The 15,195-nt window shown below is 40.0% G+C and overlaps 1 protein-coding gene across 1 annotated transcript in view; it reads right to left on the bottom strand.

Moving 5' to 3' along the window:
• Nucleotides 1-9,413: 9,413 nt before the first annotated feature.
• The window catches only part of LOC126267234 (uncharacterized), a 451,503-nt gene continuing 445,721 nt past the window's right edge, over nt 9,414-15,195 (bottom strand). The window contains exon 13 of the mRNA XM_049972216.1: nt 9,414-14,539. Coding sequence (XP_049828173.1) covers nt 14,317-14,539 — 223 coding nt within the window. The 3' untranslated portion in view covers nt 9,414-14,316. The remainder of the gene's footprint in view (nt 14,540-15,195) is intronic.

Here is a 15,195-nt window from a genome sequence, read left to right as displayed (position 1 = left end):
CTTGAGGTGGACCAGCATGTTATTGGGTTGTTCAATTTCTGAAGCTCTTTCTCTTGAATACACCCCCAGTTTTTATGAAATTGTAATCCATTGTCTGTCTATACATGTAAATAAAATCTACTTATTTCCGTCCCATTCGGAAAATTTCTTTGAAATGCGCGGTTTTCCTTTTTTTTTTTGTCTTACAGTGTACTTTGAAAATTTTACGATTACTTTCGGACTCTTGGTGCTGGAAACCTGTACCGAATGAAGACTTAGACTACAACAGTGCGAACTACACTGGCGAATTTTAACTTTGTTGCATCTACTAGACTATGACTTTCCAACAGTTACATCGGGACAGGAATATAAATAATGCTGGTTAGACATGTTGAAGTGTTCAACTCTGCAGATTTTCCTGTTTATTCCTTTACGTGCTACAAAACACGTTTCGGACATTTGTGACAGCTTCGTTCTAAGACTAACAAACATTTTATGAACTTTTTCTATTTTTAATTCTTCAACTCATGATATATTCCGATTATAAATGATTTTGTGATAATTGTTCCAAGAATGTTCTGGTGTGTTCTATTGAAGAATATAGTACTTTTTAATCAAAAACTGTATTTAATAATAGAGTCCTACGTCATTACCCGAATAAGGTTTAATAAATTTTAGTGCAAGGCTGTAAGTTCTCCATTTTTTTCCTATGCCTTTTTTGAATGTTAGGCAGCATACGTATCACGCCTTGGGGGAGGGGGGACACCACCTCCGCAAGTGTTACTCTCAGATGAAGGTGGTGGCGCAGGAGAGGGAGTCATGGCAGACCGCATCCCACCCACCGAAAAATACAAACGCAGGAAAACTGTTTGTATCTTAAACGTTGAAACCAAATATACATGAAATTGTTTAATAATAGCTAACAATCGTGGTTCAGGGTGTGGGTTCCCGTAGACATGTCCTAGTTCATGAACCACGGACAACGTACGAGTGGCCAAGTAAGTGGTCCCGACAGTCGGGATACCAGTTACTTTGGAATAAGACTGGGCATCTCGGACATATTCTGAGTCGTCGTCACCTTTGTTCTCATACGGCAAAGACTACCAAATCCACCGGTTAGTCCCTCAACCGATAGGGGTAAAACTCAATGGGACTCGGGGCAAGTAAGGCTATCAACCTGCTTCCCTGAAACTTTAAACATGGTTCTGGCAACAATCAGAGTAAAATGCCTCGGACCTTTGGAGGTGACGGAGTCCCACCTCTAACTGACAAACCAGGGACTCCTAATATATGACTTGGCAAACAAATGGTAATGAGATGGGGAGCCATTAGTATCAATGGGGGCTACTCTGGGAAGAAGGTAGAGCTGGCAGAGGCTGTGAGTAAGATGGGGCTGGACGTTTTAGCAGTTAGTGACATTCGGGTAAGGGTTCAAATGGTTCAAATGGCTCTGAGCACTATGGGACTTAACATCTATGGTCATCAGTCCCCTAGAACTTAGAACTACTTAAACCTAACTAACCTAAGGACATCACACAACACCCAGCCATCACGGGCCGAGAAAATCCCTGACCCCGCCGGGAATCGAACCCGGGAAACCGGGCGTGTGAAGCGAAAACGCTACCACACGACCACGAGATGAGGGCTCGGGTAAGAGGTGAGAAAGAAGAGGAAGTGGGAGAATACAAGGTCTACATGTCAGGAGTCAAAGCCGGAATAGCACAATGGGGTGTAGGGCTTTACATCAGGAAAGAAATGGAACCCAGCGTAGTTGCAATGAAGTATGTAAACGAACGACTAATGAGGATAGATTTGACTTACAATCCTGGCATTAAAATCACCCATGAGCAGAACACTGTCCTTGTCCTTTACTCTAACAACTACGTCACTGAGTGCATCTAGCAAGAAAATTAGGATTGTGTCAGTATATTCGCATTGTGAAGGGACAGATAAAGATAAGATGAATAGTTTTTATGATGCACTCAGTGATGTAGTTGTTAGAGTAAAGGACAAGGACAGTGTTCTGCTCATGGGTGATTTTAATGCCAGGATTGGAAGTCGAACAGAAGGGTATGAAAAGGTTATGGGTAATTTTGGAGAGGATATGGAGGCCAACAGGAAGGGGAAACAACTCTTGGATTTCTGTGCCAGTATGGGCTTAGTAATCAAAAACTCCTTTTTTAAACATAAGAACATTCACCGGTATACTTGGGAAGGCAGGGGAACCAGACCTGTCATTGACTATGTAATAACAGATTAGGAATTCAGGAAGGCTGTGATGGACACACGTGTATTCAGGGGATTCTTTGATGACACTGATCATTATTTAATCTGCAGTGAAATTGGTACTGTGAGGCCGAAAGTGCAGGAGGTCAGGTACATATGTAGGAGGATAAGAGTGAAGAAACTTCAGGATAAGGAAATCAGGCACAAGTACATAACAGTGATCTCAGAAAGGTACCAGTTAGTTGAATGTAGTCAATTACAGTCACTGGAAAAGGAATGGACAAGGTACAGGGACAAAGTACTAGAAGTGGCTAAAGAATGTCTTGGAACAGTAGTGAGTAAAGGTAGGATGAAGAAAACAGCTTGGTGGAATGACACAGTCAAGACAGCCTGTAAAAGGAAAAAGAAGGCGTATCAAAAATGGCTACATACTACTAGAACCCAGGTAGACAGCCAAAGTTATGTTGAAGGAAAAAACAAGGCCAAACAGATAATTGCAGCATCCAAAAAGAAATCTTGAGAAGACTTTGGAAACAGGTTGGAGACTTTGGGTCAAGCTGCTGGAAAGCCATTCTGGAGTGTAATTAGCAGTCTTCGAAAGGGAGGTAAGAAGGAAATGACAAGTATTTTGGACGGGTCAGGAAAACTGCTGGTTAATCCTGTGGATTCCTTGGGCAGATGGAGGGAGTATTCTGAAGAGATGCTCAATGTAGGTGAAAATACGATCAGGAATGTTTCAGATTTCGATGTAAAATAACCAAGACTAAGTTATCTGTGCACCGTTCAATCTTTCGACCAACTTTGTTGTATGGGAGCGAAAGCTGGGTGGATTCATGTTACCTTAGCAATAACGTTGAGGTTACGGATATGAAAGTATCTAGGATGATTGCAGGTACTAGTAGATGGGAACAGTGGCAGGAAGGTGTCCACAATGAGGAAATCAAAGAAAAACTGGTAATGAACTCTATAGATGTAGCAGTCAGGGCGAACAGGCTTAGATGGTGGGTCATGTTACACGCATGGGAGAAGCAAGGTTACCCAAGAGACTCATGGGTTCAGCAGAAGAGGGTAGGAGGAGTCGGGGCAGACCAAGCAGAAAGTACTTGGATTCGATTAAGAATGATTTTGAAGTAATAGGCGTAACATCAGAAGAGGCACTAATGTTAGCACTGAATAGGGGATCATGGAGGAATGTTGTAAGGGGGACTATGCCCCAGACTGAACGCCGAAACGCATAATCAGTCTTAAATGATGATGATGATGATGATAGCTGACAATCGCTAATGATTCAAAATCATATAGTTAATTTGTGGAAAATCTAATATATTATAAAGGAGTGTGTTTCAAAAAATAAGCCAGCAACTTATCACGGTGACAAATAACTTAGGATGGAGTGGATACTTTTCGTGGTAGAGAATATTTAACAACAACCAGTGAACGTGCATCATGCGAATGGAGATCTGCAGCACTGTACTGGAACGCCGTTGGCTCCAGCCTCGGGAGATATATAACGTGCCACTCGACGTAGATTACCTTCATTTAAGGCGTGGAGTGGGTGAAATTTGAGCACAATGGCTGATACTTTGACCAGAGCACGGAGGAAAACACAGCATCCGGCAGATATTGAATAGGACACTCACACACTATTCCGTTGAGGACTGTTTGCTCTCATTTAACTGAAAACCACGTTCTATTTTTTTTGTTCTTCATTGTACACACCAAGAATGTATATTGCTTCGTATTAGCCAGTTGAAATATTTCTTAACTTGCTGTAGTCAGGAAACAGCAAAAGTGTTGCACGTGATCTGCTCTCTGCCAATGACTCGTTTATTTAAACCGTGGCTTAACTACACTTCCAAGTTAATATCTCACTTTGTCACACGATGCAGTTGAGTGGCTGTGTCGTCTGCGAGTAAGCTGGGGCCGAATCTGGCTATGCGTGTAGTGGTGAAATGTTGATTGCAATAAGCATGTTGAATTTTATCTCTAGTTTTAGACTTACAATAGCACCTTCCACTTCTCGTGGGAACGAAGGAACTCAGAATGTAAAAATTAAGATGTTGTTGCAACGTATTCCTATATTTTATATTTTTCGCTGAAGTGTACACGTTTGTCCGATTAATGGATTCTGTCACATTCCATGCTATTAAATGTGAAGGTAGCTTATCAACAGAAACGAATGAAAAATGACAGTCCCTTCAATACCGAAGACCAATTGCTTCATTTCTGGTTTCGTCCGCCCACCTGCTTAGAAGTTTTTAAAACTACTGCTATTCATTTTATACGTACTGTGACCAGTGAAATAACTGAATCAGCTGAAAGTCAAATTTCCAAATTGGGAGCGTCACTGGAGGAACACATGTTAATGGCAAGCCATATCTTAAAGTTCATGGTAGTTCATAACAGCATAACTGCTTTACAAATTTATGGCGTGTTTGTTGCTGTTAGAAGTAGTTTAATTTGTCACGAAATTGAAGTACATACTTCCTGTGAGTCAGTACGGGTAGAGGTTATTGTTGGCAACCGGAATAACATAATAATTGGTTCCTTTTACCGACCTCCGAGCTCATATAATACAGTTGCTGAAAGGTTAAAGAAAACTTGAGTTTCATTTTAAACACGTACCCGACTCATACGATAATAGTTGGTGGTGACTTTAATTTAGCCTCGATATGTTGGCCAAAATACATGTTTAATTGCAGAGATACGCATAAAATATCATCCGAAATTGTACTAAACGCATTCTCTGAAAATTATTTCGAGCAGTTAGTTCATGAGCCCACGCGAATAGTAAACGGTTGTGAAAACACACTTGACCTCTTATCAACAAATAACCCTGAGTTAATAACGAGCATCTACCGATTCAGGGATTAATGAACACAGGGTTGTAGTAGCGAGAATGAATATTGTAATCCCCAAATCCTCAAAAAATAAGCGAAAAATATACCTATTCAAAAAAGCAGATAAATATGCACATGACGCCTTACTGAGAGACAATCTCCACTCATTCCAAAATAAAAATTTTAAGTGTAGACCAGATGTGGCTTGAATTCAAAGAAATAGTATCGGCAGCAATTGAGAGGTTTTTACCAAATAAACTAACAAACGACGGAGCTGATCCTCCTTGGTACACAAAACGGTTTAGAACACTGTTGCAGAAACAACGAAACAAACATGCCAAATTTAAACAGACGCAAAATCCCCAAGATTGGAGATACTTTACAGAAGTTCGAAATTTAGCTCGGAGTTCAATGTTAGACGCCTATAACAGCTTCCATAACGAAACTTTGTCACGAAACCTGGCAGAAAATCCAAAGAGATTTGGTCGTACGTGAAGTATGTTAGCGGCAAGAAACAATCAGTGCCTTCTCTGCACGATAACAGTGGAGATACTACCGAAGACAGTGCTGCCAAAGCAGATTTACTAAACACAGCCTTCCTAAATGCCTTCACAAAAGAAGACGAAGTAAATATTGAAGAATTCGAATCTAGAACAGCTGCCAACATGAGTAACGTGGAAGTAAGTATCCTTGGAGTAGTGAACCAACTCAAGTCACTTAATAAAAGCAACTCTTCTGGTCCAGAATGTACACCAATTAGGTTCCTTTCGGAGTATGCTGCTGCATTAACTCCATACTTAACAATCATATACAACCGTTCGCTCGACGAAAGATCCGCACCCGAAGACTGGAAAGTAGCAAAGGTCACACCAATATTCAAGAAAGGTAATAGGAGTACTCCACTAAATTACAGGCCCATATCATTAAAGTCGATATGCAGCAGGATTTTAGAACATATATTGTGTTTGAACATTATGAATTACCTCGAAGAAAACAGTCTATTGACACACAGTCAACATGGTTTAGAAAACATCGTACGTGTGAAACACAACTAGCTCTTTATTCGCATGAAATGTTGAGTGCTATTCACAAGGGACTTCAGATCGATTCCGTACATCTGGATTTCCAGAAGGCTTTTGAAACTGTAACACACAAGCGATTTATAGTGAAATTACGCGCTTATGGAATATCGTCTCAGTTACGTGACTGCATTTGTGACTTCCTGTCAGAGAGATCACAGTTCGTAGAAATTGACGGAAGGTCACGGAGTAAACCAGAAGTGATTTCTGGCGTTTCCCAAGGTAGTGCTGTAGGCTCTTTGCTGTTGCTTATCTATATAAACGATTTTGGAGACAATCTGATCAGCCGTCTCAAGTTGTTCACCAATGATGCTGTCGTTTATCGACTAATAAAGTCTTCAGAAGATCAAAAAAAATCTGCAAAACGATTTAGAAAAAAATATCTGAATAGTGCGGAAAGTGGCAGATGACCCTAAATAACAAAAAATATGTGGTCATACACATGAGTACTAAAAGGAACTCGTTAAACTTCGGTTAGACGATAAATCAGTCTAATCTAAAAGCCGTAAATTCAATTAAATACCTAGGTATTACTATCACGAACAGTTGAAATTGGAAAGAACACATAGAAAATGTTGTGGCGAAAGCTAACCAAAGGCTCCGTTTTATTGGCAGGACACATAGGAAATATACAGACCTACTAAGGAGAGTGCCTACACTACGCTTGTCCGTCCTTTTTTAGAATACTGCTGCGCGGTGTGGGATCCGTTGCAGGTAGGACTGACGGAGTGCATCGAAAAAGTTTAAAGACAGGTAGTACGTTTTGTATTATCACGAATATGGGAGCTAGTGTCACAGAAATGATACGGGATTTGGGCTAGAAATCATTGAAAGCAGGGTGTTTTTCGTTGCGACGGAATCTTCTCACGAAATTCCAATCACCAACTTTCTCCTCCGAATGCGAAAATATTTTGTTGACACCGAACTACATAGGGCGGAACGATCACCACGATTATCGTGGGAAATCAGAGCTCGTACGGAAAGGTATAGGTGTACATTCTTTCCGCACGCTTTACGGGATTGGAATAATAGAGAATTGTGAAGGTGGTTCGGTGAACCCTCTGCCACGCACCTAAATGTGATTTGCAGAGTATCCATGTAGATGTAGATGTACAACATTCGTGAGAAATAATGTTGAGAACCAGTATCATTAAAAGTGGATAGAGAATAATTATTACACGCATTCGTTATTACGAAGATTTTGGGATTTTGTCATCCATTAACATTTTTCACGGCACCAAACCCTTAATTCGGCTTCTACTTATATACTCCGCAGGACGCAGTATGGTGTACCTGGGTGTTAAAATTACTAACAACTTCAGTTGGAAAGACCACATAGGTAATATTGTGGGGAAGGTTGCGTTTCATTGGCAGGACACTTAGAAGATGCAACAAGTCCACTAAAGAGACAGCTTGCACTACACTCGTTCGTCCTCTGTTAGAATATTGCTGCGCGGTGTGGGATCCTTACCAAGTGGGATTGGCGGAGGACATCGAAAGGGTGCAAAAAATAGTCGCTCGATTTGTATTATCACGTAATAGGGGAGAGAGTGTGGCAGATATGATACGCGAATTGGGATGGAAGTCTTTACAGCAAAGACGTATTTCGTCGCGGCGAGATCTATTTACGTAATTTCAGTCACCAACTTTCTCTTCCGAATGTGAAAATATTTTGTTGAGCCCAACCTACATAGGTAGGAATGATAATCAAAATAAAATAAGAGAAATCAGAGCTCGAACAGAAAGGTTTAGGTGTTCGTTTTTCCCGCCCGTTGTTCGGGAGTGGAATGGTAGAGAGATAGTATGATTGTAGTTGGACGAAGCCTCTGCCAAGCACTTAAATGTGAATTGCAGAGTTGTCATGTAGATGTAGATGTAGATGATGCACAGCAGGGGATATCTTGTACCATTACTAGTCATTTTCTTTCCTGTTCCAGTCTCAAATACAGCTAACAAGAAACAGTGGTCTACGTGCCTGCATACGAGACCTAATTTCTCTTATTCGATCCTCCTGGTCCTTACAAGAAATGTCTATTGACAGCTGTAGAATCGTTTTGCAATCAACTGCAAATGCTCTCTACATTTTCTCATTATTGTTTCGTGAAAGAAACGTCGTCTTCCCTCTAGGAATTCCGATTTGACTTCACGAAGGATCTCCGTAATATTTGCGTGTTAATCCAACCTATGGGTTACAAAACTAACAGATCGCTCCTGAATGTCTTCCTTTCCTTCAACCTGCTGGGATACCAGACACTTGAGCAGTAATCAAGAATGAGTCGCACTAGCATTCTGTGAGTGATCTCGTAATCACATTATCTCCTGAGAAACAGAAATCGACAATTCGCCTTCCATCTACCGCCCTTACCTGATCTTCCCTTTTTATATCGCTTCGCAACGTTAGGCCTGTAAGAGTACTCTACTAGCGCTGTATTCGAACATTACGGTATTGTTTCTCTTACTCATCTGCATTAACTTACATTTTTCCACATTTAGAGCAATCTGCCATTCATCATACAAACTAGGTATTTTGTCTAATTCATCTCGCATTTTCCTACAGTCACTCAAAGACGACCCCTTTCCTTACTCCACACTATCGTCAGCAAACTGCCGCAGATGGCTACCCAAACTACCGGCGGATCATTCGTGTATACAGGGAATGAGAGAGATCCTGTCACAGTTCCCTGGGGCACTCCTGACAATACCCTGTCTCTGCTGAACACTAGCCATAGAATAAAACTTTCTGCTTTCTATTACCTAAGAGGTCTTCGAGCTTCTTACATACCTGTATGCCTATTTCTTATGTACCTACCTCCGTTCACGATCTCAAGTGGGGCAGGTATTATTCGCATCTTTAGTAGATAATAGTGTATAAGATCTTCAAAGGTGCATTTTTAAATACTAATTTAAATCAACAAAGTATTTGCTTGCTAGTTGTGATTTAGAATATTTTGTAAAAATTCGAAGTTTCCTCGCTTGGTCCTAAGATCTATAAACGTACCTCAGAAATCTCCTTGTCTACCTAGTGATGTTTTTTCTGAGAACGTTCTTCTCTTACTGTTATATGTTGATCAGCACTGCCTCATAAACATTCCTACTCTCAAGACATAATAAGGCCATACCAGGAACGCTGATTTTACAAGCCATTGAAGTTCAACGCACCATGCAAACTATGTCTTCGAATTCATTTCAAATCGTAGATGTTACCATCGATACCGTCTCCAGTTCTCTTAGTGTATTTAATATTTGTTGTTCTGCTTGTTAATGGTTGGACAGATTTCAATACAATTGATAGGATTATGTAATATTTTATTCCACAGAAAATAAGTATTACATGCACAATTTCAACATACATGACAAGGTGTGAAACATATCTCATAAAGTTAGTCATGTTTTTGTTTCCAAAATTTATGTACATTTCAAGGATTTTAATAATTGAATCAGACTGGTGCTCTTTTCCTTTTTCCGTTTATTTATATAACTGCATTACACATTCAAATAATACTTTTCGAGAAATAATTTCCAGGAATATGGTGTCTGAGTGCATTCTGTAATTTACTTTAATATTATTTAATAATAATACTGATGGGAGATTGAAAGTTCTTAAATGATATGAAAGACTAAAAGCCTAGAATTACCAGTATAAAACAGCATAAAATACTTTACACTATAAAAAAGTTCCTATTGTAAGATGATGTATGGCAGTTACCTGAAGTCTAGTGTATGGATAATTAAAAGTAGAGCTATTCTCTTGAGACACATATGAAAGACTATGTCTCTAAAGATAAAATTCTATATTTAAAATTATGTTTCTTAACTTTATCACAATAGATAAATATCTACAAACTTCGCTTGATGAACTATGTCACAAATATTGAGGATCTATAAGAAATTTTCACCACCTCGATGTTCACCTTAAATTGACGGTTGTTGTGTACTCTGAAATGTTAAGTCGATGTTTTGCTGGTGTTGAAATGTTTCTGGTAATCATGGGGATATGACAAACTAGAGTTGTGCGGTAACGCTAAAACAGGGATGGGAGTTATTGGTGGTTGGAAGAGTTGGGTAATCGCCTCCATCTGTTATGATATGTTATTGAGGTGTGGTCTCTATTGTTCTGGAGATATGCTGTGTGTCTAAAAATATTTTGGATCAGTCTTGTAAAAAGTAGTAAATCCCTTAAGTACGTTACAGGAGGTATATGAAAGAGAGTGTAATGTTCCTTACCGATTACCAAGTGGATTTATCTTCACTGACGAATCTGAAGAAAAAGATGACACTTTGTGCGTTCGTTGTTTGAGGTGGGCGCAGTTACATGTGAGGAACAAATCGTGTCTCGATATAGTGATGTGAACATGTAACCGAAAAAGAGCCGTTGCACAAGATTTGTACAGTGAAGTATCTACATGAGTAGTAATGTTGGTTTTACAGCTTAATACTCGTAATACTGAAGTCAGAAATTATCGAATGTTGTTAATATTCATTAAAGATCTTATTAACAGCAAATACTTCAGAACTGTTATAATAATTCCTTTATCACATTTAGCTTAGGGATTTTGAAGTGAATGTGCGGTTAAGTTAATTCCCTGTTACACAAGAAAAAAATGAACTCTTGTTTCATGATGATCCGAGTGCTGACGGAAATAGTGTTTCATTAATTTTCGTTAGCTGATGTAGAAAAAGTTACAGTGCAGATAATGTGTTTTAGAAACCTGTAAAATCTAATTAGTGAAAATTATTTTTAATAATGTATTTCAACTAATTCTGGAAATAAATGACGCTTTTACGTAACTGAGTGATAACTTTGTTTCGTTGTTTATTGTACAATAATTTATGTAATGTGTGCGTAGCCCACGAATTTTGAATTAATATGAAAAATTTTTATGCACATTTTATCGTTTTTATGCCACTGTAACACTGTCGAGAAACTTTATACCCGTGATTTCCACAATTTTGCCTTCGTAACCCTTTCCTTTACATTAACTATGTATTGAAGAATAATGTAAAACAAATATTTTATCTGCGAACAATTGCTGAAGGGTTATCCGCTACATTAAGTTTGCCATAAACCGTTCCGAAAAGTTTGTCTTATAACACAGAATTTGTCGTCGGTATAAACATCGATTCGGAGAATATTGAAAATTTTATAAATTCATATGAGCTATGAATTTCAAATAACTCTTTCATTACATCTTTCAAATAACTTTTTGAATGGCTACAATGTTGACAAGCCCCAGCAGAGATTACACTAGCTAATGACTGTTGTTTTTTCTTATCGTCAGTCAAGAGCCGTGTTTTTTCACACATCCTGGCTTCTGATTTTGAGCTCATATTCTAAGTTTCAATCATATCTTTCGTTCATTTCGCCAATCGTATACGACTATCGACCACGTATACTTAAAAAAGTGACTAGTACGTTCCAAGTCGAACATTTGTCTGCCATAAATCAAACTTGTAGCCTAAAAGTGACCTCATATTTTTTTCACTTTGCCTTATATATTCGCGGGTATAAGTGGTTTGTTGTGTAGCTCGAGGACCACGATGTACTATCGCACCTGAAGATTGCCTAAGCTGTAGTAACAAATAAGACGAGCTAAAGTTGTAGTTATAACAGGAAACTGCAACAAGAAAATTTATGTTTTCATGACAATAATACCAATATGACACAATTTTTTTCGATACTCTATCGTTTTCTTCGATGTGTGCAAATTTTTGAATTAAGAGGCAAAAGTAGTTTCGCTGATATCTATTACTGTAAAGAAAAATGTTTCATATTTTTCTCCGCATATGAAGGATTAATATCTTTGTTATCAGAGAAAATAATAACAATGATAATAATATCTAAATATCTAGAACATCAACTACGAAACAGCGGAAAAATTAATGTCACGATCTTGTCCTTGGAATTAAAATAAAGTCAAATATAGCCGGTCGGAGTGGCCGAGCGGTTCTAGGCGCTCCAGTCTGGAACCGCGCGACCGCTGCGGTCGCAGGTTCAAATCCTGCCTCGGCCATGGATATGTGTGATGTCCTTAGGTTTAAGTAGTTCTAAGTTCTAGGGGACTCATGACCTCAGATGTTAAGTCCCATAGTGCTCAGAGCCATTTCAACCATTTTTTAAAGTCAACTAGAACTAATAAAAATTGAAAGTATTTAGAACATAGTAGTTAGCACGAATAATGAAAGAGGCGGAAATCACAGAACAGGAAAGCTATAAGAAAGTGTTGGATTTACGTGGCATAAGAGGTAAAACCTAATTTTGATCTAAATCACATTTTCAGTTTTGACTGTGTTTAATTTGGGTCAAGACGATGGTGGTTGGGAAGTCATGGTCATTCTCAAGTGTTAGATTTCTTTTTTTCGCGTATGTCAAAAAATTACATTAGTCTTATGGTAGACATAAACATCTTATGCGGTTGTCACACACAGTTCAATAAGTGGAATCCAATTAAGTTGCCGTACTATCTTCACAATTCGCACAGAATGGCGGTGTGCCCTCGTACAGGGGCTCAGTTACAAGCTTGCAGGTCTTGTAGAGAAGCGTGAGTTCGTAGTGGTTTGAGTAGGAAACAATGTCTGGAAACATACCTCTCGGTGTTACAGTCTTTTGAAAATATTTTTGCTGCGCAGGTAAGCAACAGGCTGATCCCATTTGACTTCAACCCTTTTTCTCTGATTTGGTTCTAGCTTCATTAACGTGTATGTCAGTGTTAGAGCTACGTGGTTGAGTACACGTTTGCAGAATACATACTATACTCCCGAATAGAGAAACTCACGGTAATGGAAGTGCTGCTCGTCGATCTTATCAAGATCGTTGTCTACCGATTCGATAGCACTATATTTTCACAACAATTACGCAGCGGCATCGAGAAAGATTATCACCATGGTTAGCAGGCGTGAATGTGGTGCTTTAAGGAGATGCCGCACACCCGAATTCGAAGAGGCCGTTTTTTATCATACTGAAGAGAACTCGTCAACGAGCACACGAGTGATTTCCTTAGCTATTAATGAGTGGGATTCTAAAACAAGAGATGTGCTGGGTCATGTGCGATCAGTTACTTGTAAGAGTGGTCGCAATACCAACATGTTTTTAAATGCTTGTAGCACAGAAAGCGTACGTTTCCCGACGTGGGTTCCAGTTCAAAATATTAGCTACTCATTCCCCTCTGCAAGTCCTAGAATTCTGTAACGGGAATTTCTGAACACCCTGTACATTGCAACAGTAACGCACAGATCTGTCGTCCACACTTTCTCGTAGACTTGAAAGTGAGTGTAAGTTCGAAACTGAATCGTGGTTGTGGACAGATTTCTGAGGTTTTTAACCTGGCTGTTGATCGAATTCCCGAAGTGACTCCGATAAAATATTTTGCAAGTAAATTCCCGATTAGAAGATATAAGATAACCCCCCCCTTTCTGCCCCCCCCCCGACCACTCAGGCATCGCTGCCAAATAATAAAAATGGATAACACAATTACCATCTCTAAGACGATGGCTGCAGAGAGCTAACAAGTCGTTGTGTAATTAAAAGTTAAAAAAAAATTAGTTGGATAGAATTAGAGAGACAGTGAAACAAGAAAAATGTTTTCCTAAAAGTGCGAGCCTGCTCTATCTAAAATAATAAAACTGAATAATGAAAGTCAGTCAGACATTGGTCAGTGATACACAAGTGGGTGTATTGTCAGAAGACATGGTCGAATTAGTGGAGATAGCTCAGCCAGTGGTCTAACTATTGAGGGAGACCTAGGTCTTGTTTCAGTTGTGCAAATGGGCAGATTAGCTCTCTATTGGTTCATTTTCGTTTTTTGGCTTACCATTGTTTAGTATCTATGGATATGAGGTAACACAAAAATGTGATGATAGACTTGTTATTATTGAATATAGTCATCGTTAGAGAACATGCAACCTTAAACGTTTTCCTTTGGACCCATTCCAGGTACACACACAAATGTGTCTGTGTGTGAGGAGGGACACTTGAGCGAAGCAAGTGTATGTACCACGATCGTCAAGATGTGGGCTGCCACGTGATATAATTCGACTGGCAGTACTTCAACATGAAATGGCAGAGACAGTAATGCACTCTTCAGCAATGCCTCGTCCCAGACTTCGCCTCGTATGTGTGGATGACGCCCGCCGCCCGCCGCCTCAGGAGCGCAGCCGCCGCCGGTCGCGCGACACTCGAGGTGGCAGTGCGACGCTTACTGTCGCCCCTCGTCTGCGCAGCGGTAGACGGTGCGGTAGAAGGTCTTGTAGAGCGTCTGGTAGCGCGCTTGCGGCTGGGGCTGCTGGCAGTCGGCGCCGCGGCGCGCCGGGTCGCACGAGGAGGCGGCGCCGGCGCCGGCGTCTGCAGGGGCGGCGCCGGCCACCAGGCGCCGGAAGCCCCGGGTGTACGGCTCCTGCAGCGGCCGGAACTCGCACTTCCTGCAACAGGTACGCTCTCGCTCTGCACTCATCCGACTTAGGCTTAGAGGTCAACTCTTACAGGACCTTTTTCCCAAATTGTCTCGTAGCTGAAGCACTCCCCGAAATAAAAAGACGACTCAAATAGGGATAAATAGGATGACCGAAATATACAGGGTGGTCCATTGATAGGACCGGGCCTAATATCTCACGAAATAAGAAACAAACGAAAAAACTACAAAGAAAAAAATTCGTTTACCTTGAAGAGGGAAACCAGATGGCGCAATGGTTGACCCGCTAGATGGCGATGCCATAGGTCAAACGAATATCAACTGTGTTTTTTTAAAGAGGAACCCCCATTGTTATTACATATTCGAGTAGTACGTAAAGAAATATGAATGTTTCAGTTGTACCACTTTTTTCGATTTGTGATAGATAGCGCTGTAATAATCACAAGCACATGGCTCATAGTTTTAGAGGAACAGTTGGTAACAGATAGGAATTTTAAATTAAAATATCAGAACGTAGGTACGTCTGAACATTTTATTTAGCTTGTTCCAATGTGATACATGTACCTTTGTGAACTTATCATTTCTGATAACGCATGCTGTTACAGCGTGATTACCTGTGAATACCACATTAATGCAATAAATGATCAAAATGATGTCCGTCAACCT

The sequence above is a fragment of the Schistocerca gregaria genome, chromosome 4 (genome assembly GCF_023897955.1).
Source record: "Schistocerca gregaria isolate iqSchGreg1 chromosome 4, iqSchGreg1.2, whole genome shotgun sequence".
Taxonomy (NCBI): domain Eukaryota; kingdom Metazoa; phylum Arthropoda; class Insecta; order Orthoptera; family Acrididae; genus Schistocerca; species Schistocerca gregaria.
Note: the sequence above shows the minus strand (reverse complement) of the source record. Positions and strands in the feature narration are given on the sequence as shown.